The sequence below is a fragment of the Babylonia areolata genome, chromosome 5, assembly GCF_041734735.1.
Source record: "Babylonia areolata isolate BAREFJ2019XMU chromosome 5, ASM4173473v1, whole genome shotgun sequence".
NCBI classification, from domain to species: domain Eukaryota; kingdom Metazoa; phylum Mollusca; class Gastropoda; order Neogastropoda; family Buccinidae; genus Babylonia; species Babylonia areolata.
Genome location: NC_134880.1, coordinates 53,290,516 through 53,308,943, shown reverse-complemented (window position 1 = coordinate 53,308,943; position 18,428 = coordinate 53,290,516). Strand labels below are relative to the sequence as shown.

The following is an 18,428-nucleotide window of genomic DNA, read 5'->3' as shown; positions in this document are numbered from 1 at the left end:
TTTGGTACCTTGAAGTTGATTCCCACTACCCCCCACCCCCCACCCCCTCCCCACACACCTCCCACCCCCCGCTTCCCAGTGTTTAACTCTCAGCTAGCTACTCTCAGCAAACGTGCAAAGAAGGCAGCCGACCACTTGAATAAATAGCGAGTGCAAATACACTTAGATGGACCGAGAGATAGGACTGAAGGCATGGTAAGTAAACAAATAGGTGGAGGACGGAGGGGGACCTGGGGGGGGGGATTTAACTATTGACACTTCGACAGACACATCAAAAGGAAAGAATGGCGAAGTGTTTAGAAAACTTGTTGCGTTATATGTGTGTTTAAGACAGCCTGCTTGAGACAGTGTACTTGTCCCCAGGCAAAAGTTCAGTATATAGTTGCTGAAGAGTTTAAGCCTATGCGCAGAAAAAATCGTAAAAAAAACCAAAACAAATATATCAATAAATAAAACTCTGGGCGAGTACACAGGCTCGCAAACACGTATGCACGCAAGTATGCGCGCGCACAGACAGGGACACATTCATTACCCCTTTACTCAGGGAGAAAGAAAGATGGATTTTAAGTGGACAAAACTGATTGAGAGTAAGGAGGAAAGGACACAGTAATATATATATATCTTTATATATATATATATATATATATATATATATAGAGAGAGAGAGAGAGAGAGAGAGAGAGAGAGAGAGAGAGAGAGGGAAAAGGTAATGGGAAGAAAAGAAATCCAGGTACTCACTGCTGGTTAATGTTGTCTGTGTGCGTGTGAGTCTATATGTGTGTATCTGATTGTGCGTGCATGCGTACGTGTGTGTGTGTGTGTGTCTGTATGTATCTGATCGTGCGAGCATGCGTATGCGCGCGCGCGCGCGTGTGTGTGTGTGTGTGTGTGTGCGCGTGCGTGCGTCTGTGTGTTTGTGTGTGTGTGTGTGTGTGTGTGTGTGTGTCCAGCGCCATCCACGAGAGCGAGGTGACGCTGCTGCCCCCCGTGAAAATCCCGACGCCGTACGGAGGCCGGCTGGTGTGGACCCTGCCCGGCGGGAACCTGCTGATCGTGCACTTCAAGGACCGCAACAAGATCCGCCACAAGAAGAGGTGGTCACAGGTCAGTGCGCTGTCCAACGACAGGCATGCGTGCTGCTGGTATGGGCCGGTGGTAGGGTGAGGGGGGGTGGGGGGTGGGGTGGGTTTGAGGTTGTATGGTCCAGTTACCATGGCAAGGTCATATTGATTAATCCAGGCTGTTTAGAACGATATGCGCTGATGATAGGGGAAGAGGTGGGGGGTCGGGGGTGGGGGGGGAGGGGTAGGTGGGGTGTGTATGTGTGTGTGTAGGGCGGGGGGGGGGGTTGTATGGCCCAGTTAGCGTGGCAAGGTTTAGTGATTAATCCAGGCTGTTTAAAAGGATCGTTTTTCGTTTATCTATTTATAGTCTGCTAATCTAAGATCATGACATAAGACTTGTTTAGAAGGATATGCGCTGCTTATAGGGGTGGAGAGGGGGTGGGGTGGAGGTGTTGTATGGCCCAGTTAGCGTGGCAAGGTTATAATGATTAATCCAGGCTGTGCAGAAGAAGGATACGTTGCTGCTTGTTGGGGTAGAGGTGTTGGGGGTTCGGGGGGGTGGGTGGGGGAGTTCATAATGGGTAATCCAGGCTGTTTAGCAGGATACGCGCTGCTTGTAGGGTGGTGGGTGGGCGGGGGTAGGGGGGGGTATGGCCCAGTTCATGTGGCAAGGTCATAATAATCCAGGCTGTGCAGAAGAAATATGCATGCTGCCTGTAGGGGTGAGGGTGGGGGAGGGGGGGGAGGGTGTAGCCTGGTTAGCGTGGCAAGGTCATGCTGATTATCCAGGTCGAGGGTCAATGACAGATGTAGGGTCACACGAAGATCATGGTTCAGTCACACCACCAAGGACATAGAGTGATCTTCCTGATAGTTTGTATTGTATTGTATCTCTACATTTGGCATGAACGGGGATGCGTAAGATGCTGCTGTGGATGTCAGTCTTGGTTATTTGGACAACTTGACAAGACTGTATTATGAGCTTCGTGTCAAAATGTACCCTGCATAAACTAGTTAGAATAAATGATAGGTAGTGGGAGTGGTATTTCTTCTTCTTCTTCTTCTTCTTCTTCTTCTTCTGTCGGCAGACTCAGTGATAAACGTTCTCTTTTTGTTGACAGGTGATGTACATGTACTACTTGCTGGGCTACCGGTTGCTGGGGCAACAGGAAGACATCCAATCACAGTCCTCTGTGGAGCGTGACGACAAGAGACGTAACTCTGGCGGGCACTTCATCAAGGGCAACCTCTTCAAGTACATCCCTGAACGTGTGCTCATTCAGGTCTGTGTCTGCTGGTGTCAGTCACACACACACACACACACACACACACACACACACCATACGATAGTCAGTCGTGTCCGATTATGATCATCAGAACAGCAGAGGAGGCAACTACTGTCCCGACTATCTTGGCCAGAATTTGATAATAGTGGAGAGTGTCTTGCCCAAGTTACATCCCCACTCTCTCGGCCAAGAGTGTTTTTAGGACAGTCGGCTTTGGAATGGTTCCCAAAGGTCAACTAGCCCCCAAAGCTGCAGCACTAAGAGCCAGTGCAATTTTGCCTCCTTGTTTGAGAGTCATTGTCCTTCACAAAAGACTAAGCTGTAAATGATTTCCCATTGCAATGGAGAAACCATTGACAACACAGCTCTCACTTTGCTGCTGGCCCAACTGTAAACATAAATATGCCAATCTGTGATATAAGCTGAGTGTTGGGCGCACACATACACACAAACATATACACAGGTATAGACACAGACACACAAGCACAGCACGCACGCACGCACACACACACACACACACACACACGTATTCTACAGACACATGCAGACACACACAGACACACAGACACAGACACACACACACACACACACACACAGAGGCAATTTACAGACACAGACAGACAGACACACACACACAGACACACACAGACACACACAGACACACACACACACACACACACACACACACACACACACACACACACACACACACACACACAACGCGTCTCTCTGGAGAGAGCAGACCGAATTTCACACACAGAAATCTGTTGTGACCAAAAACAAACAAAAAACAAAAAAGAGAAATACAATACAAATACTATACACTGCCCCGCGCTCCAGGCGGAGAACACGTACATTCTGGCCCTGGACGGGGACGTGGACTTCAAGCCGCACGCTGTACAGCTGCTGGTGGACCGCATGAAGAAGAGCAAGAAAGTGGGAGCTGCCTGTGGCCGGATCCACCCCGTGGGCTCAGGTAGGTCACGTCCTTACAGGACACGACGAGCCATTCCTTACATTGGTCAGTCATAAAGAACCATTCCTTACATTGGTCAGTCATAAAGAACCATTCCTTGCATAGGTCAGCCATAAAGAACCATTCCTTGCATAGGTCAGTCATAAAGAACCATTCCCATTCCTTACATTGGTCAGTCATAAAGAACCATTCCTTGCATAGGTCAGTCATAAAGAACCATTCCTTGCATAGGTCAGTCATAAAGAACCATTCCTTGCATAGGTCAGTCATAAAGATTCATTCCTTACATTGGTCAGTCATAAAGAACCATTCCTTGCATAGGTCAGTCATAAAGAACCATTCCTTGCATAGGTCAGCCATAAAGAACCATTCCTTGCATAGGTCAGCCATAAAGACCCATTCCTTACATAGGTCGGTCATAAAGAACCATTCCTTACATAGGTCGGTCATAAAGAACCATTCCTTACATAGGTCGGTCATAAAGAACCATTCCTTGCATAGGCCAGTCATAAAGAACCATTCCTTACATTGGTCAGTCATAAAGAACCATTCCTTACATTGGTCAGTCATAAAGAACCATTCCTTACATAGGTCAGTCATAAAGAACCATTCCTTACATTGGTCAGTCATAAAGAACCATTCCTTACATAGGTCGGTCATAAAGAACCATTCCTTACATTGGTCAGTCATAAAGAACCATTCCTTGCATAGGTCAGTCATAAAGAACCATTCCTTGTATAGGTCAGTCATAAAGAACCATTCCTTGCATAGGTCAGTCATAAAGAACCATTCCTTGTATAGGTCAGTCATAAAGAACCATTCCTTGTATAGGTCAGTCATAAAGAACCATTCCTTACATTGGTCAGTCATAAAGAACCATTCCTTACATTGGTCGGTCATAAAGAACCATTCCCTTACATAGGTCGGTCATAAAGAACCATTCCTTGTATAGGTCAGTCATAAAGAACCATTCCTTACATTGATCAGTCATAAAGAACCATTCCTTGCATAGGTCAGTCATAAAGAACCATTCCTTACATAGGTCAGTCATAAAGAACCATTCCTTACATTGGTCAGTCATAAAGAACCATTCCTTGTATAGGTCAGTCATAAAGAACCATTCCTTACATAGGTCAGTCATAAAGAACCATTCCTTACATAGGTCAGTCATAAAGAACCATTCCTTACATAGGTCAGTCATAAAGAACCATTCCAACATAATATTCATAAAAGAGTTTATAACCGGTCTCAATATAAAAGATTATAAATTGGCAGAATGGTGGTGCGACTTGAGAGGATGTCCTGTGCATGAATGCGATTGTACTTGCTCCTAATTTTGGTTTCCATGTTTGTGCTGCTGCTGCTGTTGTTGTTATCAGGGTATGTAGAACGGATATTTATGGTTGTATAACAATCATGGCCCTGCATGGTCGGTTTGGCTATATTACAACAAAAAGAAAGACACAGGTGTGTTGTAACCTGTCCCACTGTGACCACACAGGTGTGTTGTAACCTGTCCCACTGTGACCACACAGGTGTGTTGTAACCTGTCCCACTGTGACCACACAGGTGTGCTGTAGTAACCTGTCCCACTGTGATCACACAGGTGTGTTGTAATCTGTCCCACTGTGACCACACAGGTGTGTTGTAACCTGTCCCACTGTGATCACACAGCTGTGTTGTAACCTGTCCCACTGTGACCACAGACACAGGTGTGTTGTAACCTGTCCCCACAGTGACCACAGACACAGGTGTGTTGTAACCTGTCCCACTGTGACCACAGACACAGGTGTGTTGTAACCTGTCCCACTGTGACCACAGAGGTGTGTTGTAACCTGTCCCACTGTGACCACAGACACAGGTGTGTTGTAACCTGTCCCACTGTGACCACAGAGGTGTGTTGTAACCTGTTCCACTGTGACCACAGACACAGGTGTGTTGTAACCTGTCCCACTGTGACCACACAGGTGTGTTGTAACCTGTCCCACTGTGACCACACAGGTGTGTTGTAACCTGTCCCACAGTGACCACACAGGTGTGCTGTAACCTGTCCCACTATGACCACACAGGTGTGTTGTAACCTGTCCCACTGTGGTCACACAGGTGTGTTGTAACCTGTCCCACAGTGATCACACAGGTGTGTTGTAACCTGTCCCACTGTGACCACACAGGTGTGTTGTAACCTGTCCCACTGTGACCACACAGGTGTGTTGTAACCTGTCCCACTGTGACCACACAGGTGTGTTGTAACCTGTCCCACTGTGACCACACAGGTGTGCTGTAACCTGTCCCACTGTGACCACAGACAAAGGTGTGTTGTAACCTGTTCCACTGTGACCACACAGGTGTGTTGTAACCTGTCCCACTGTGACCACACAGGTGTGTTGTAACCTGTCCCACTGTGACCACAAAGGTGTGTTGTAACCTGTCCCACTGTGACCACACAGGTGTGTTGTAACCTGTCCCACTGTGACCACACAGGTGTGTTGTAACCTGTCCCACTGTGACCACACAGGTGTGTTGTAACCTGTCCCACTGTGACCACACAGGTGTGTTGTAACCTGTCCCACTGTGACCACAGACACAGGTGTGTTGTAACCTGTCCCACTGTGATCACACAGGTGTGTTGTAACCTGTCCCACTGTGACCACACAGGTGTGTTGTAACCTGTCCCACTGTGACCACACAGGTGTGTTGTAACCTGTCCCACTGTGATCACACAGGTGTGTTGTAACCTGTCCCCACAGTGACCACACAGGTGTGTTGTAACCTGTCCCACAGTGATCACACAGGTGTGTTGTAACCTGTCCCACTGTGACCACACAGGTGTGCTGTAACCTGTCCCACTGTGACCACACACAAAGGTGTGTTGTAACCTGTCCCACTATGACCATACAGGTGTGCTGTAACCTGTCCCACTGTGACCACACAGGTGTGCTCTAACCTGTCCCACTGTGACCACAGACAAAGGTGTGTTGTAACCTGTCCCGCTGTGACCACACACAAAGGTGTGTTGTAACCTGTCCCACTATGACCATACAGGTGTGTTGTAACCTGTCCCACTATGACCACACAGGTGTGTTGTAACCTGTCCCACTGTGACCACACAGGTGTGCTGTAACCTGTCCCACTGTGACCACAGACAAAGGTGTGTTGTAACCTGTCCCGCTGTGACCACAGAGGTGTGCTGTAACCTGTCCCACTATGACCACACAGGTGTGTTGTAACCTGTCCCACTATGACCACACAGGTGTGTTGTAACCTGTCCCACAGTGACCACAAAGGTGTGTTGTAACCTGTCCCACTATGACCACACAGGTGTGCTGTAACCTGTCCCACTATGACCACACAGGTGTGCTGTAACCTGTCCCACTGTGACCACAAAGGTGTGTTGTAACCTGTCCCACTATGACCACACAGGTGTGTTGTAACCTGTCCCCACAGTGACCACAAAGGTGTGCTGTAACCTGTCCCACTATGACCACACAGGTGTGTTGTAACCTGTCCCACTATGACCACAGACAAAGGTGTGTTGTAACCTGTCCCACTATGACCACACAGGTGTGTTGTAACCTGTCCCACTATGACCACACAGGTGTGATGTAACCTGTCCCACTATGACCACAGACAAAGGTGTGTTGTAACCTGTCCCGCTGTGACCACAGAGGTGTGTTGTAACCTGTTCCATTGTGACCACACAGGTGTGTTGTAACCTGTCCCACTGTGACCACACAGGTGTGATGTAACCTGTCCCACTATGACCACAGACAAAGGTGTGTTGTAACCTGTCCCGCTGTGACCACAGAGGTGTGTTGTAACCTGTTCCATTGTGACCACACAGGTGTGTTGTAACCTGTCCCGCTGTGACCACAAAGGTGTGTCGTAACCTGTCCCACAGTGACCACAGAGGTGTGTTGTAACCTGTCCCACTGTGACCACAGACAAAGGTGTGTTGTAACCTGTCCCACTATGACCACAGACACAGGTGTGTTGTAACCTGTCCCACAGTGACCACAGACACAGGTGTGTTGTAACCTGTCCCACAGTGACCACAGAGGTGTGTTGTAACCTGTCCCACTGTGACCACAGACAAAGGTGTGTTGTAACCTGTCCCACTGTGACCACAGACACAGGTGTGTTGTAACCTGTCCCACTGTGACCACAGACAAAGGTGTGTTGTAACCTGTCCCACTGTGACCACAGACACAGGTGTGTTGTAACCTGTCCCACAGTGACCACAGAGGTGTGTTGTAACCTGTCCCACTGTGACCACAGACAAAGGTGTGTTGTAACCTGTCCCACAGTGACCACAGACAAAGGTGTGTTGTAACCTGTCCCACAGTGACCACAGACAAAGGTGTGTTGTAACCTGTCCCACAGTGACCACAGAGGTGTGTTGTAACCTGTCCCACTGTGACCACACAGGTGTGTTGTAACCTGTCTCACTGTGACCACAAAGGTGTGTTGTAACCTGTCCCACTGTGACCACAGAGGTGTGTTGTAACCTGTTCCATTGGGACCACAGGGCCCATGGTGTGGTACCAGAGGTTCGAGTACGCGGTCGGCCACTGGCTGCAGAAGGCGGCGGAGCACATGTTGGGGTGCGTGCTGTGCAGCCCTGGCTGCTTCTCCCTCTTCCGGGGATCCACCCTCATGGACGACAACGTCATGAGGACCTACGCCACCCGGTCTTCGGAGGCCAGGCACTACCTGCAGTACGATCAGGGTGCGTGGAACGTGGTGGATGCGGGTGGATGCGGGTGGATGGGCGGGTGGATAGGTGTGGTTGGCTGTGGGTGGGTGGGTGGGCAGTGGTGGATGGAGGGGTGGGTTTTAGACAGTGAGGGGTGTAGGTGTGACGTCATGAGGACCTACACCACTCGATCCCCTGAAACCAGGCACTGGCCTGCAGTATAATCAGGATGCCTGTAAAGGGTGAAGTGGGTGGGTTCGGGTGGATGGGTAAGAGGTGGTTTGGATAGGTGGGGGGTAGGGGGGTAAGGGGAGGGGGGTGTACGTGTGACGTACTGAGGACCCACGCTACCCGATCCTACCTGCAGCATGATCGGGGTGCACGGAAGGGGCGAATAGGGGTGGATGGGTGGGAGTGGGTGGCTGATGGGTAGGGGTGGAAGATGGTGTGGGTGAGTGGAGTTAGAGGGGGAAATCCAGACCGGGAGAACTTTAGGTGTGACGTCACCAGGATATACCCCACCCATTCTTCTCCTGAGGCCAGGCACTACCCGCAGTACGTTCAGGGTGGGTGGGAGGGGAGGAGTTCGTGGGTAGGTTCAGATACACACCACATCACAACACAACACATCACACCACATCACAACACACCACATCACATCACAACACATCACACCATATCACAACGCACAACACATCACACCACATCACAGCGCACCACATCACATCACAACACATCACACCACATCACAGCGCACCACATCACATCACAACACATCACACCACATCACAGCGCACAACACATCACAACACAACACAACACAACACATCACATCACAACGCACAACACAACACAACACAACACAACACAACACACCACATCACAGCGCACAACACATCACAACACAACACAACACAACACATCACATCACAACGCACAACACAACACAACACAACAAAAATCAAAACGCCATACCACAACACAACACACCACACAACACATCACAACACAACACAACACAACACATCACAACACCACAACACACCACACCACACCACACCACACCACACACACCACACCACACCACACACACCACACACACCACCCAACGCAACACACCACACCACACACACTACACCACACTATACCACACCACACCACACCACACACACCACACAACACAACGCAACACACCACACCACACCACACACACCACACCACACCACACCACACCACACCACACCCCCAGATACACTCACCCCGTGCCGTGTCACTGTCTCCAGGTGAGGACCGCTGGCTCAGCACCCTGATGCTGCAGCAGGGGTACCGTGTGGAGTACTGTGCTGCCTCGGACGCCATGACGCACGCCCCGGAGCGCTTCCAGGAGTTCTTCAACCAGCGGCGCCGCTGGATCCCGTCCACTCTGGCCAACATCATGGACCTGCTGCAGAGCTACCGCACCACAGTCAGTATCAACGACAACATCTCCTACCTGTACATGTGCTACCAGGGCCTGCTGATGATCTCCACCGTGCTGGGCCCTTCCACCATCCTGCTCATGATGGCCGGGGCCTTCAACGCCGTGATGCGCATCTCGCTGTGGCAGAGCTATGTGCTGTCCATCGGGCCCATCGCCGTCTACCTGGTAGTCTGCTTCCTGACAAAACCCCAGGTGCAGCTCAACCTGGCCGCCATCCTCAGCGCCATCTACTCCCTGCTCATGATGGCCGTCATCGTGGGCACCGTGGTGCAGGTGGCCGAGGACACTGTCATCTCGCCCAACGCCATCTTCCTCCTCCTCCTCCTGGCCATCTTCGTCATCTCCGCCCTCTTCCACCCGCAGGAGTTCCTCTGCCTGCTAGGGGGCGCCCTCTACTTCCTGTGCATCCCTGCCGGCTACGTGCTGCTGATGGTGTACGGCATGTGCAACCTGCACGTGGTGTCCTGGGGCACGCGGGAGATGGCCTCTCGCGTGCAGAAGGCCCAGGAGGAGCGCACGCCCCGGGCGGGGGGTACACAGGGCTGGCTGGCCTGGGTGCAGAGGCAGGAGGAGGAGAGCGCGTGCTGTGGCCGCTTCTTCCGCGCCATGAGGAGGCTGTGCGGCCACCGCAGTCCTGACATCAACACTGAGATCCTCAGACAGGTGGCCGTCGTCGTCATCACCGTCATCGTCATTATCATTGTCATCGTCATCATCACTGTCATTGTCTCATTATTGTCAGTATCATTGTCATTGTCATCATCATCATTGTCATCGTCACTGCCATTGTCATTGTCATCGTCATCGTCATCATCATCATCATCGTCATCGTCATCATCATCGTCATCATCATCATTATTGCCACTGTCATCATCACCATCATCATCATAAAAATGATAATAACAGCGACAACAACAACGAGAAGCGTGTGGTTGTGAGCTTTGCTGGGGCTGTATGTGTCCCGATTCGTGTATATTGTCGGTCTGTTTTTGGGTGGTGTTTTTTTTTGTTGTTTTTTGTTTGTTGTTGTTTTTTGTTTGTTTCTTTCTTTCTTTCTTTGTTGTTGTTTTGTTGTTGTTGTTGTTTTGTTTTGTTTTGTTTTGTTGTTGTTGTTGTAGTTGTTGTTTTTATTGTAAGGTGGAGGAGAGGGTGGTAGTACGTGAGTATTTCAAGAATTGTGCTCACGAGTAGTATTACTTTGTAATGCCACCTTGTCCGAAGGGATTCTACGGTGAATGGACAATAAACGTTGTCATTGTCGTTGTCATTGTTATCAGTGTTGTGATTGTCATTGTTGCCGTTGTCATTAGTATTGTCGTTATCATTGTCCTTGTCCGATTGTTATTTTGTTGTCATTGTCGTTGTGCAACATACATGTGTATTTATGCGATTGACTGAAACCCGACAGAATAACAGGCAGCTGTCAGCCGGCTGTACCCAGGAAGACAGCCTGAGCTGTGCGGAATGCCCGGAGCTTGGTCTCTGATGGAGGACAGGCGCTGCATGACCATCAACAATGATGACCGGTGCAGAGTCGGTTCGAATCCCCGTTTCGGTACGGTGCAGTGTCGGCAGAAAAAGCACTTCACTCCGATTTATCTCAAACGTGAACGGTCACCTGACCGGCTGGTGGAGGTTAACACAGCGGAAGGAGAGGACTGGGCCCAGCCTTCCTACGCCGAGCCCGTTGATACAGTGGACAGGAGGAATCTATTGCCATGATGGCCGTAAAAAGGCCACGAGAACCTCTAACCTTTCACCCATTCAAGTCTGGGGAGTTTGTAGCCTCGTCAGGCTTCCATTCCACACCGATGCAGAATAACGCACAAACCACACTGTTTCTCCTCCAATATTACATGTGGACACATCCGGAAGTACTGTAGAAGTTAGGTCGTTTTCTATGCGGGTTATTATGTGTATGAATGGAATTTGGAAACAGCCTTGATGAGACGACCGAGTTTTGACGCCAAAGCAATGCTTGGGCAACGCAGGGCTCATCATCATTCATTTCAGTTCAGTTACGCAAGGAGGCCTCACTGTGTTCAGATAAATCCATATACACTACACCACATCTGCTAAGCAGATGCATGGCCGACAGCGCAGCCCAACGCGCTTAGACAGGCCTCGAGGAGACAAAAAGCATAAAGGAGTAAATGGATACATCATTAAATTAATGAATTAATGAACAAATAAATAAATAAACGAATAAGAGTAAAAAAAAGTAAGCAGACAGTAAGCAGGGCTCAGTGACCGAACAACCATTGTCACCGCCTGCTGTCGCCTGTCCCCCAGGTGATGGAGAAGCTGGACAAGGTGGAGACAGGCCTGAGGACTGTAGCCAGCAGCAGCGGCAACAACAACAACAGCGGCGCCACAGGAGGCGGGGGCGGAGGGGGCGGGTCTTTCCACCAGCGGCGCCGATCGTCCTCCCGGTCGCGGCACTCGCGAAGGTCGGCCAGCAACATCGAGCACATTCAGGAGGAGGACGCGGAGCAGGGAGACGCCTCCTCCACCTCCTCCTCCACGGAGCAGGACGACCTCCTCCTGATGGATGAGGAGCGGGACGAGCTGATCAACCCGAGGTGAGGGGCACGGTGTGACGGGGTGATGAGAAGACTGATGGTGGTGTTGGGTTGGGTTGGGTTGGGTTGGGTTGGGTTGGGTTGGATTGTATTAGATTGTATCACTCTTTTTGTGATAACAGATTTCTCTGTGTGAAATTCGGGCTGCTGTATGTATTGTATTGTATTGTATTGTATTGTATTGCATTACTCTTTTTGTCACAACAGATTTCTCTGTGTGAAACTCGGGCTGCTCTTTACAGGAGAGCGCGTCGCTACACTGAGAGCGCCACCTTTTGTGTGTGTGTGCGTGTGTGTGTGTGTGTGTGTGTGTGTGTGTGTGTGTGTGTGTGCGTGCGTGTGTGTGTGTGTGTGTGCGTGCGTGTGTGTGTGTGTGTGTGCGTGTGTGTGTGTGTTTCTCCCTGCAGTTGCATTTGTTTTTCCTATCGACGTGGATTTTTTCTACAGAATCTTGCCAGGGACAACCCTTTTGTTGCCGTAGGTTCGTTAACGTACGCTAAGTGCATGCTGCACGCGGGACCTACCTTTATCGTCTCAACCGAATGACTAGCGTTCAGACCACCACTCAAAGGGCTAGTGGAGGGGGTGAAAATGCTGGTGACTGTGGGATTTGAACCAGTGCGCTCAGATTCTCTTGCTTCCTAGGCGAACTCGTTACCACTTGGCCGACACTGTACTCCAAATAGGCCTAATAATAGTAATATAGCAAAAAAGAAATAATTAGATAGTGATGATGATGATGATGATGATGATGATCGTAATAGTAGTAGTATTAGGATATTGAAATCAACCCCGACCTCTGATCTAAAACTAATGATGATGATGATGATGATGATGATGACAGAAGAAGAAGAATATAAATGATGATTTAAAAAACAAAAACAAAAAAAAAACTAAATGATAGTAATGATAATGATAACAATTATCATCATCATCATCATAACAATGATGATGATGATGATGTTGATGATGATGACAGTAATAGTAATGATGATAAATATACTTTATGTAGCGCCTTCCGTGCAAAGCATGCTTAACTGCGCTGTGTGTTGTGAAAATTGACGTGTAAAACGTGCATTTAAGCACTAAAATGACAACTGAACAAACATAGCCCTGCATAAACATCCAACGAAACACTAACAGTAATTTTTGTATGTACACACACAAAACCATCACGCATAACACTCAACATGCTTGTCAAACAACAATACCTGAAGGATAAAATCTCATATCGCAACACCAACATGAAAATAATAAAAATCTGTATCACAATATTTAAAGCCAAAAATGACTTGGCATACAATACAATACAATCCAATGCAATACAATACAATGCAATGCAATGCAACACAATACAATACAATGAAATGAATACAATACAATACAATATCATTCGATACAATACAATACAACTAGGTGTGTATGTGTGAGGGGATATTGAACACAGTAACAAGGTGTGTATGTGTGAACACTATTCCTTCCTTACCAGATGTGCATGTGTGTGAGCGTACAACTAAACAGAGCTCTTTTCCTGTGCCCCTTCCAACCTCAGGTGGCTGGAGGATTCCGGGCTGAAGAAGGGCGAGGTGCAGTACCTGCCCATGCGGGAGATCGAGTTCTGGCAGCGCTGCATCGCAAAGTACCTGCACCCCATCAGCACGGACAAGGTGCACGAGGCCAAGATGGCCGCCGACCTCAAGTCCATGCGCAACAACGTGGCCTTCGCCTTCTTCATGCTGAACGCGTTCTGGATCATCATCATCTTCATGATGCAGAGCGTCAAGGACAAGGTCAGCCTGCACATCCCCAGGCCCGGCGGGGACCCGCTGCCCATAGAGCCTCTGGGGCTGGTCTTCCTCGTGGTGTTCGCCTTCATCCTGCTCGTGCAGTTCTTCGCCATGCTGCGGCACCGCTGGGGCACCCTGCTGCACATCCTGGCCTCCACGCACATCGCCTGCTGCCGGAAGAAGTACGACCACAAGAAGGCCATCCGCGAGGCCGTGGAGTACGCCCGCATGCTGCAGAGGCTGCGCGGCTTCGACGAGGACCTGACGGACCAGGACATGGACTACCTGAGCTCCTCCGAGGGCCGGCCCTCCAGCCCGCTGTATGGCCACGACGTGATGGCCGGGGGCGTGACGCGCTCCTCGGACAGTGACGGGCCCTGCACGTCCACCTCTGACCTGCCCTTCCCCGGCATGTTCCACAACCAGGGCTTCCAGCAGTCCCTGTCCGACCTCACCTGTCCCGACGTGCTGCAGGAGCGAGGCAAGGGCCGGGCCAGGAACCGCCGTCACCGCGGCTCGCCGCTGGTGGACAAGAACAACACGCTGCGCCGGGCCTTCGTACGCCGCTACACCAAGCTGCTGCGTCAGCACTCCGCGGACGTGGGCGGCGAGACCAGCATCAACCAGTTCCTCCACGACACGGCCCACAGGTGCCGCGCCCAGCAAGGGCCGCGCCGACAGACGGCAGAGGACCTGGTCAACCGTTTTAACGGCTACAACAGATGATGATCCACGACGTTTGTTAGACACCAGAGGTAACCCCATTCTCTGGTCAATCGTTTTAACGGCTACAGCAGATGATCCACGACGTGTGATAGACACCAGAGGTGACCTGTACGCGGGGTAATGCACGTGAGACACGGTGTACCAAGGGTTACTTTAAACTACCGGTGGTCCATACTGGATCGGCGACGGGGTGAGAGACGATGTAGGCATGATCAAGGACATTAGACATTGTCCACGTGTGATCAGTGACACGAGACACATGAACCACAAAGGGGAACAACGAATGGATGACTTCCTGACTGAACGGATGTTCCGGAACGGATTCCACATGCAACACAATGATTAATGCACACAGTATGCTCACACACACACACACACACACACACACACACACACACACACACACACACACACACACAGATATATTGTGTGTGTGTGTGTGTGTCACGAAGGAGTAAAGATACAACATGTTTATCATTTACAGCGGATATTAGTTGATCCGCGAAGATATGCACAACAGAATTTCATGTTCACAAAATGATGCGACACGTTACACAACCCGATCATATGCAGAAATGTATTTCGGTCATGAGATTCCCATGCTCGGAGGCTGTAACGATTTTTTTCCCCAAAAAAAATAGTATTCACACCTTTTGTAAATTATATTCAAGAAATTTATACTCTTTGTTAAATAACTCACCAGTTTGTTTGTTTCCTGTGTGTTGTTCTTTTCTCTTTATTTGAATCATATTTCTCTGTCGTCTCTGTTCCATGTGCACCAGTGAACACTGTGTCTTCAAAATAAAACCTAATTGATTCATACGAGCAAACCCGCTCTCTCTTTCTATGTGTCTGTCCCCCTATCTTTTTCTCCCTCGCCCTCTCTCCCTCTTTCTGTCTCTGCTCCCCCCCCCCCCCGCCCCCCCGCCCCCCAAGCCCCCACCCCAGTCATCTTTCTCTCTATCCCCCCCCCCCCTTTCCCCTCACCCCTGTCTATTCTTTGTGTCTAGGTTTTTGCGCCCAATAGATTTTAAATGTTTTTCACCATGTCATTTTTGTGGACAATAGATTTCAAATATTGTTTCGCCATGTCATTTTTGTAGACAATAGTTTCATATGTAATTATGTTTGATTAGGTGATACAGTTTTCGAACTGTGTGAGTTACTGGACAGAAAACGTGGTGGTGGGTGATTTTTCACTCACGGCATTCGAGAAAGGATTATGATATTGTTCGGAAATATACAATACTGAATCCATCTTTGGAACCTTCACGCTTACACAGAATATCATTATCATGCTCAGTTTTGCTGCAGAGATTGACGATGATTTGGTTGAGTTTGCTGGTGGCTGCCTGGGTTTGCTGGTGTGTTCGTAGAGGTGTTGGGTGTCATACTCCTTTCTCTTTTTTTTTTTTTTTTTTTTTTGTGATAGTTTCATGATGGACTAGGTTGTCAGCAGTATGATTATGACATGAGAATGTTTCCATAAAGAATGATGATAAACTACCACATTATGTCACTGATACCTACAAAGGTGATTCAGTCACACTGACACAACTGATGGGAGACATGGAGCGGCAGAAAAACTGATAAACCAGGAAAGATTTGAGATATAGGTCACACATTATCCATGAAAGATTAGACAACGCTTCTGCTGAAAACATTGTCTGTGTGTCTGTGACAGTGGCAGTTTCGGCTGTCTATAATTAGGCTAAATCTAAGGGAGTGAACCCATCGACGACCAAACGGACCGCTTCAGAACAAAACGAATGATCTGTCAGTCATGGTCCGATTCACATCATCCTGAACAGTGTTAATTTCAACAAATTCTCCACGAGGTTGGCAAAGCATTCTTTATTGTTGTTGTTGTTGCTGCTCTGTTGTCGTTCAATCCGCAATGCTTTCGTTCTTTATTTCTTTATTTCTTCTTCTTTTTTTTTAACAGAAAACTGACTCTCATGTTCGTGTTGCTTTTTGAAACCAGAGATGCCGTGTTTGGTGGTTGGGGGAGGGAGCTAGGGTTGATGAACCCGACGAAAAAGCGAATCAACTTTCGCAGCATTCTCGTATGCATGTTTGTATCGCACAAAATCTCTCATTCCCTGCTACCACGTTTAAAGGTTTTCTTCTCTCTCTCTCTCTCTGTCTTTTTTTTTCCCCAATGTTTGACGTGCAACCCAACACAAACAAAACAAAACAAAACAAAAAGCCCGTTATTTGGGTTCAGCCGTTTTACATGCATGTGTGAGGGGGCGGCATATTGGTGGGGCTTCCAGTGCAGTTCGTGGGGTGGACATTTTTGGCCCACAACTGTCACTGAGGGAGTGTGGTGTTTGCCTTTGTGGCGATTCTGTGTTTACCCCTGCACCCCCCCCCCCCCCTCACACCCCCCATCCCCCTCCCCCTCCCCCATCTCTTCATGCACCTGGCTTCCTGGCTTCTCGACTGTCAGTATTTCTTTCAACGGCTTTTCAATCGTTTTGTTTTATTCATCCTGCATTTTCCCTGCTGTTTTGATCAGTTTCTGTCGTCTTAGGGTCTCAGAGATGTCCATCCTACTACACACTTACTACTGGAGCGGATATATATATATATATATATATATATATATATATATATATATATATAATGATAATTAAGCGTTAACTACTTTGTCGCAAGCCTCTTGACGGTTCTGTATTCAGCAATGTTCTGTTTCTCTGTGTATCCTACAGTTGATGTTTATGGGTGTTGTTGTTGTTGTTTTGTTGTTGTTGTTGTTTGTTTTTTAAGACTACCTTCGAACATGCATGATATGGAAACTGATTGAATTTCGATTAGCACGTGCAGTTTCTCAGTCGTAATCAGCTGGATGTCAGTGGATGGACAAACGTGATCAGGTTTTTCAACTGAACATCGCTCAAGAACTAACACACCAATGGTGTGAAGCAGGTGCAGACGATGTATAGCCAGAAACAATGTAATGATGATCATCATAGAGAAACAGTGCATAAAGAAACGGCACACTGTAGGCATGTCGTGCAAACTGCACAGGCATTGATGTAGATGACGAGGTGTAAATATAAATGTACGAAACGATCGAGCTTAATAATTTGTGATTGGCATTATTATTACTAATACAGATAAGTGAGTATCACTAACTTCAGGCTGAACAACTGATACACAGCAGAATCCGCCCACATCACAGTACCACACAGATGACGACCCTACGTTTCCTGGGGGTAGCGGCGTACAACGGTGCACGCGCAAAGCGCCCTTGATATGATATATCACGAATTTGTAAATACGACTCGGAGACTGGTGGCTGCCATACATATCGACCTGACGCGGGCAGCCATCTGGCATCGACAGAGATCACAGACGGTAAGAGCCTTTCTTGCCTCAGTTTCACGGGTGTCCAAACGTGCTGACTGGTCCATAGATATTATATAATTATATACTCCCCAACATCTGCTGTTGGCGACTGAGAAAAAAAGAAAGAAAAAAAGATGCGTCCCGACTTGGCATAAAGCCAACACACTGTTTTTACCTTAAGTGTCTACCTTAGGTTTGTGTAAAACACTATCAGTGTCATAAGGTTAAATAAAATGCCCAAACAAAATAAGCATATGATTAATTTAAATACATTATAAAATGTACTATGAAAGATACTGATGCAGAAGGTAAATGATTAAAATGAAACAAGACTAAAATAGGCCACGCTCATCAAATCCACGGTCATCCACCCACCCACCCACATGCTACGATTGAAACTGTAGTTTCTCTGGCAACCAGTTACCAACCTGCTAATGCAACAGCTTAAGTCAATAGTAGGACGGTCTGGACACTAGTGTC

At 48.5% G+C, this 18,428-nt stretch overlaps 1 protein-coding gene across 1 annotated transcript in view; it reads left to right on the top strand.

Moving 5' to 3' along the window:
• The window catches only part of LOC143282309 (chitin synthase chs-2-like), a 70,343-nt gene extending 54,891 nt beyond the window's left edge, over nucleotides 1-15,452 (top strand). Inside the window, exons 16-22 of the mRNA XM_076587911.1 lie at nucleotides 951-1,104; nucleotides 2,186-2,347; nucleotides 3,191-3,326; nucleotides 7,852-8,052; nucleotides 9,303-10,162; nucleotides 11,792-12,081; nucleotides 13,634-15,452. Of these exons, the coding sequence (XP_076444026.1) occupies nucleotides 951-1,104; nucleotides 2,186-2,347; nucleotides 3,191-3,326; nucleotides 7,852-8,052; nucleotides 9,303-10,162; nucleotides 11,792-12,081; nucleotides 13,634-14,594 (2,764 nt within the window). The 3' untranslated portion in view covers nucleotides 14,595-15,452. The remainder of the gene's footprint in view (nucleotides 1-950; nucleotides 1,105-2,185; nucleotides 2,348-3,190; nucleotides 3,327-7,851; nucleotides 8,053-9,302; nucleotides 10,163-11,791; nucleotides 12,082-13,633) is intronic.
• The last annotated feature ends 2,976 nt before the right edge of the window (nucleotides 15,453-18,428 follow it).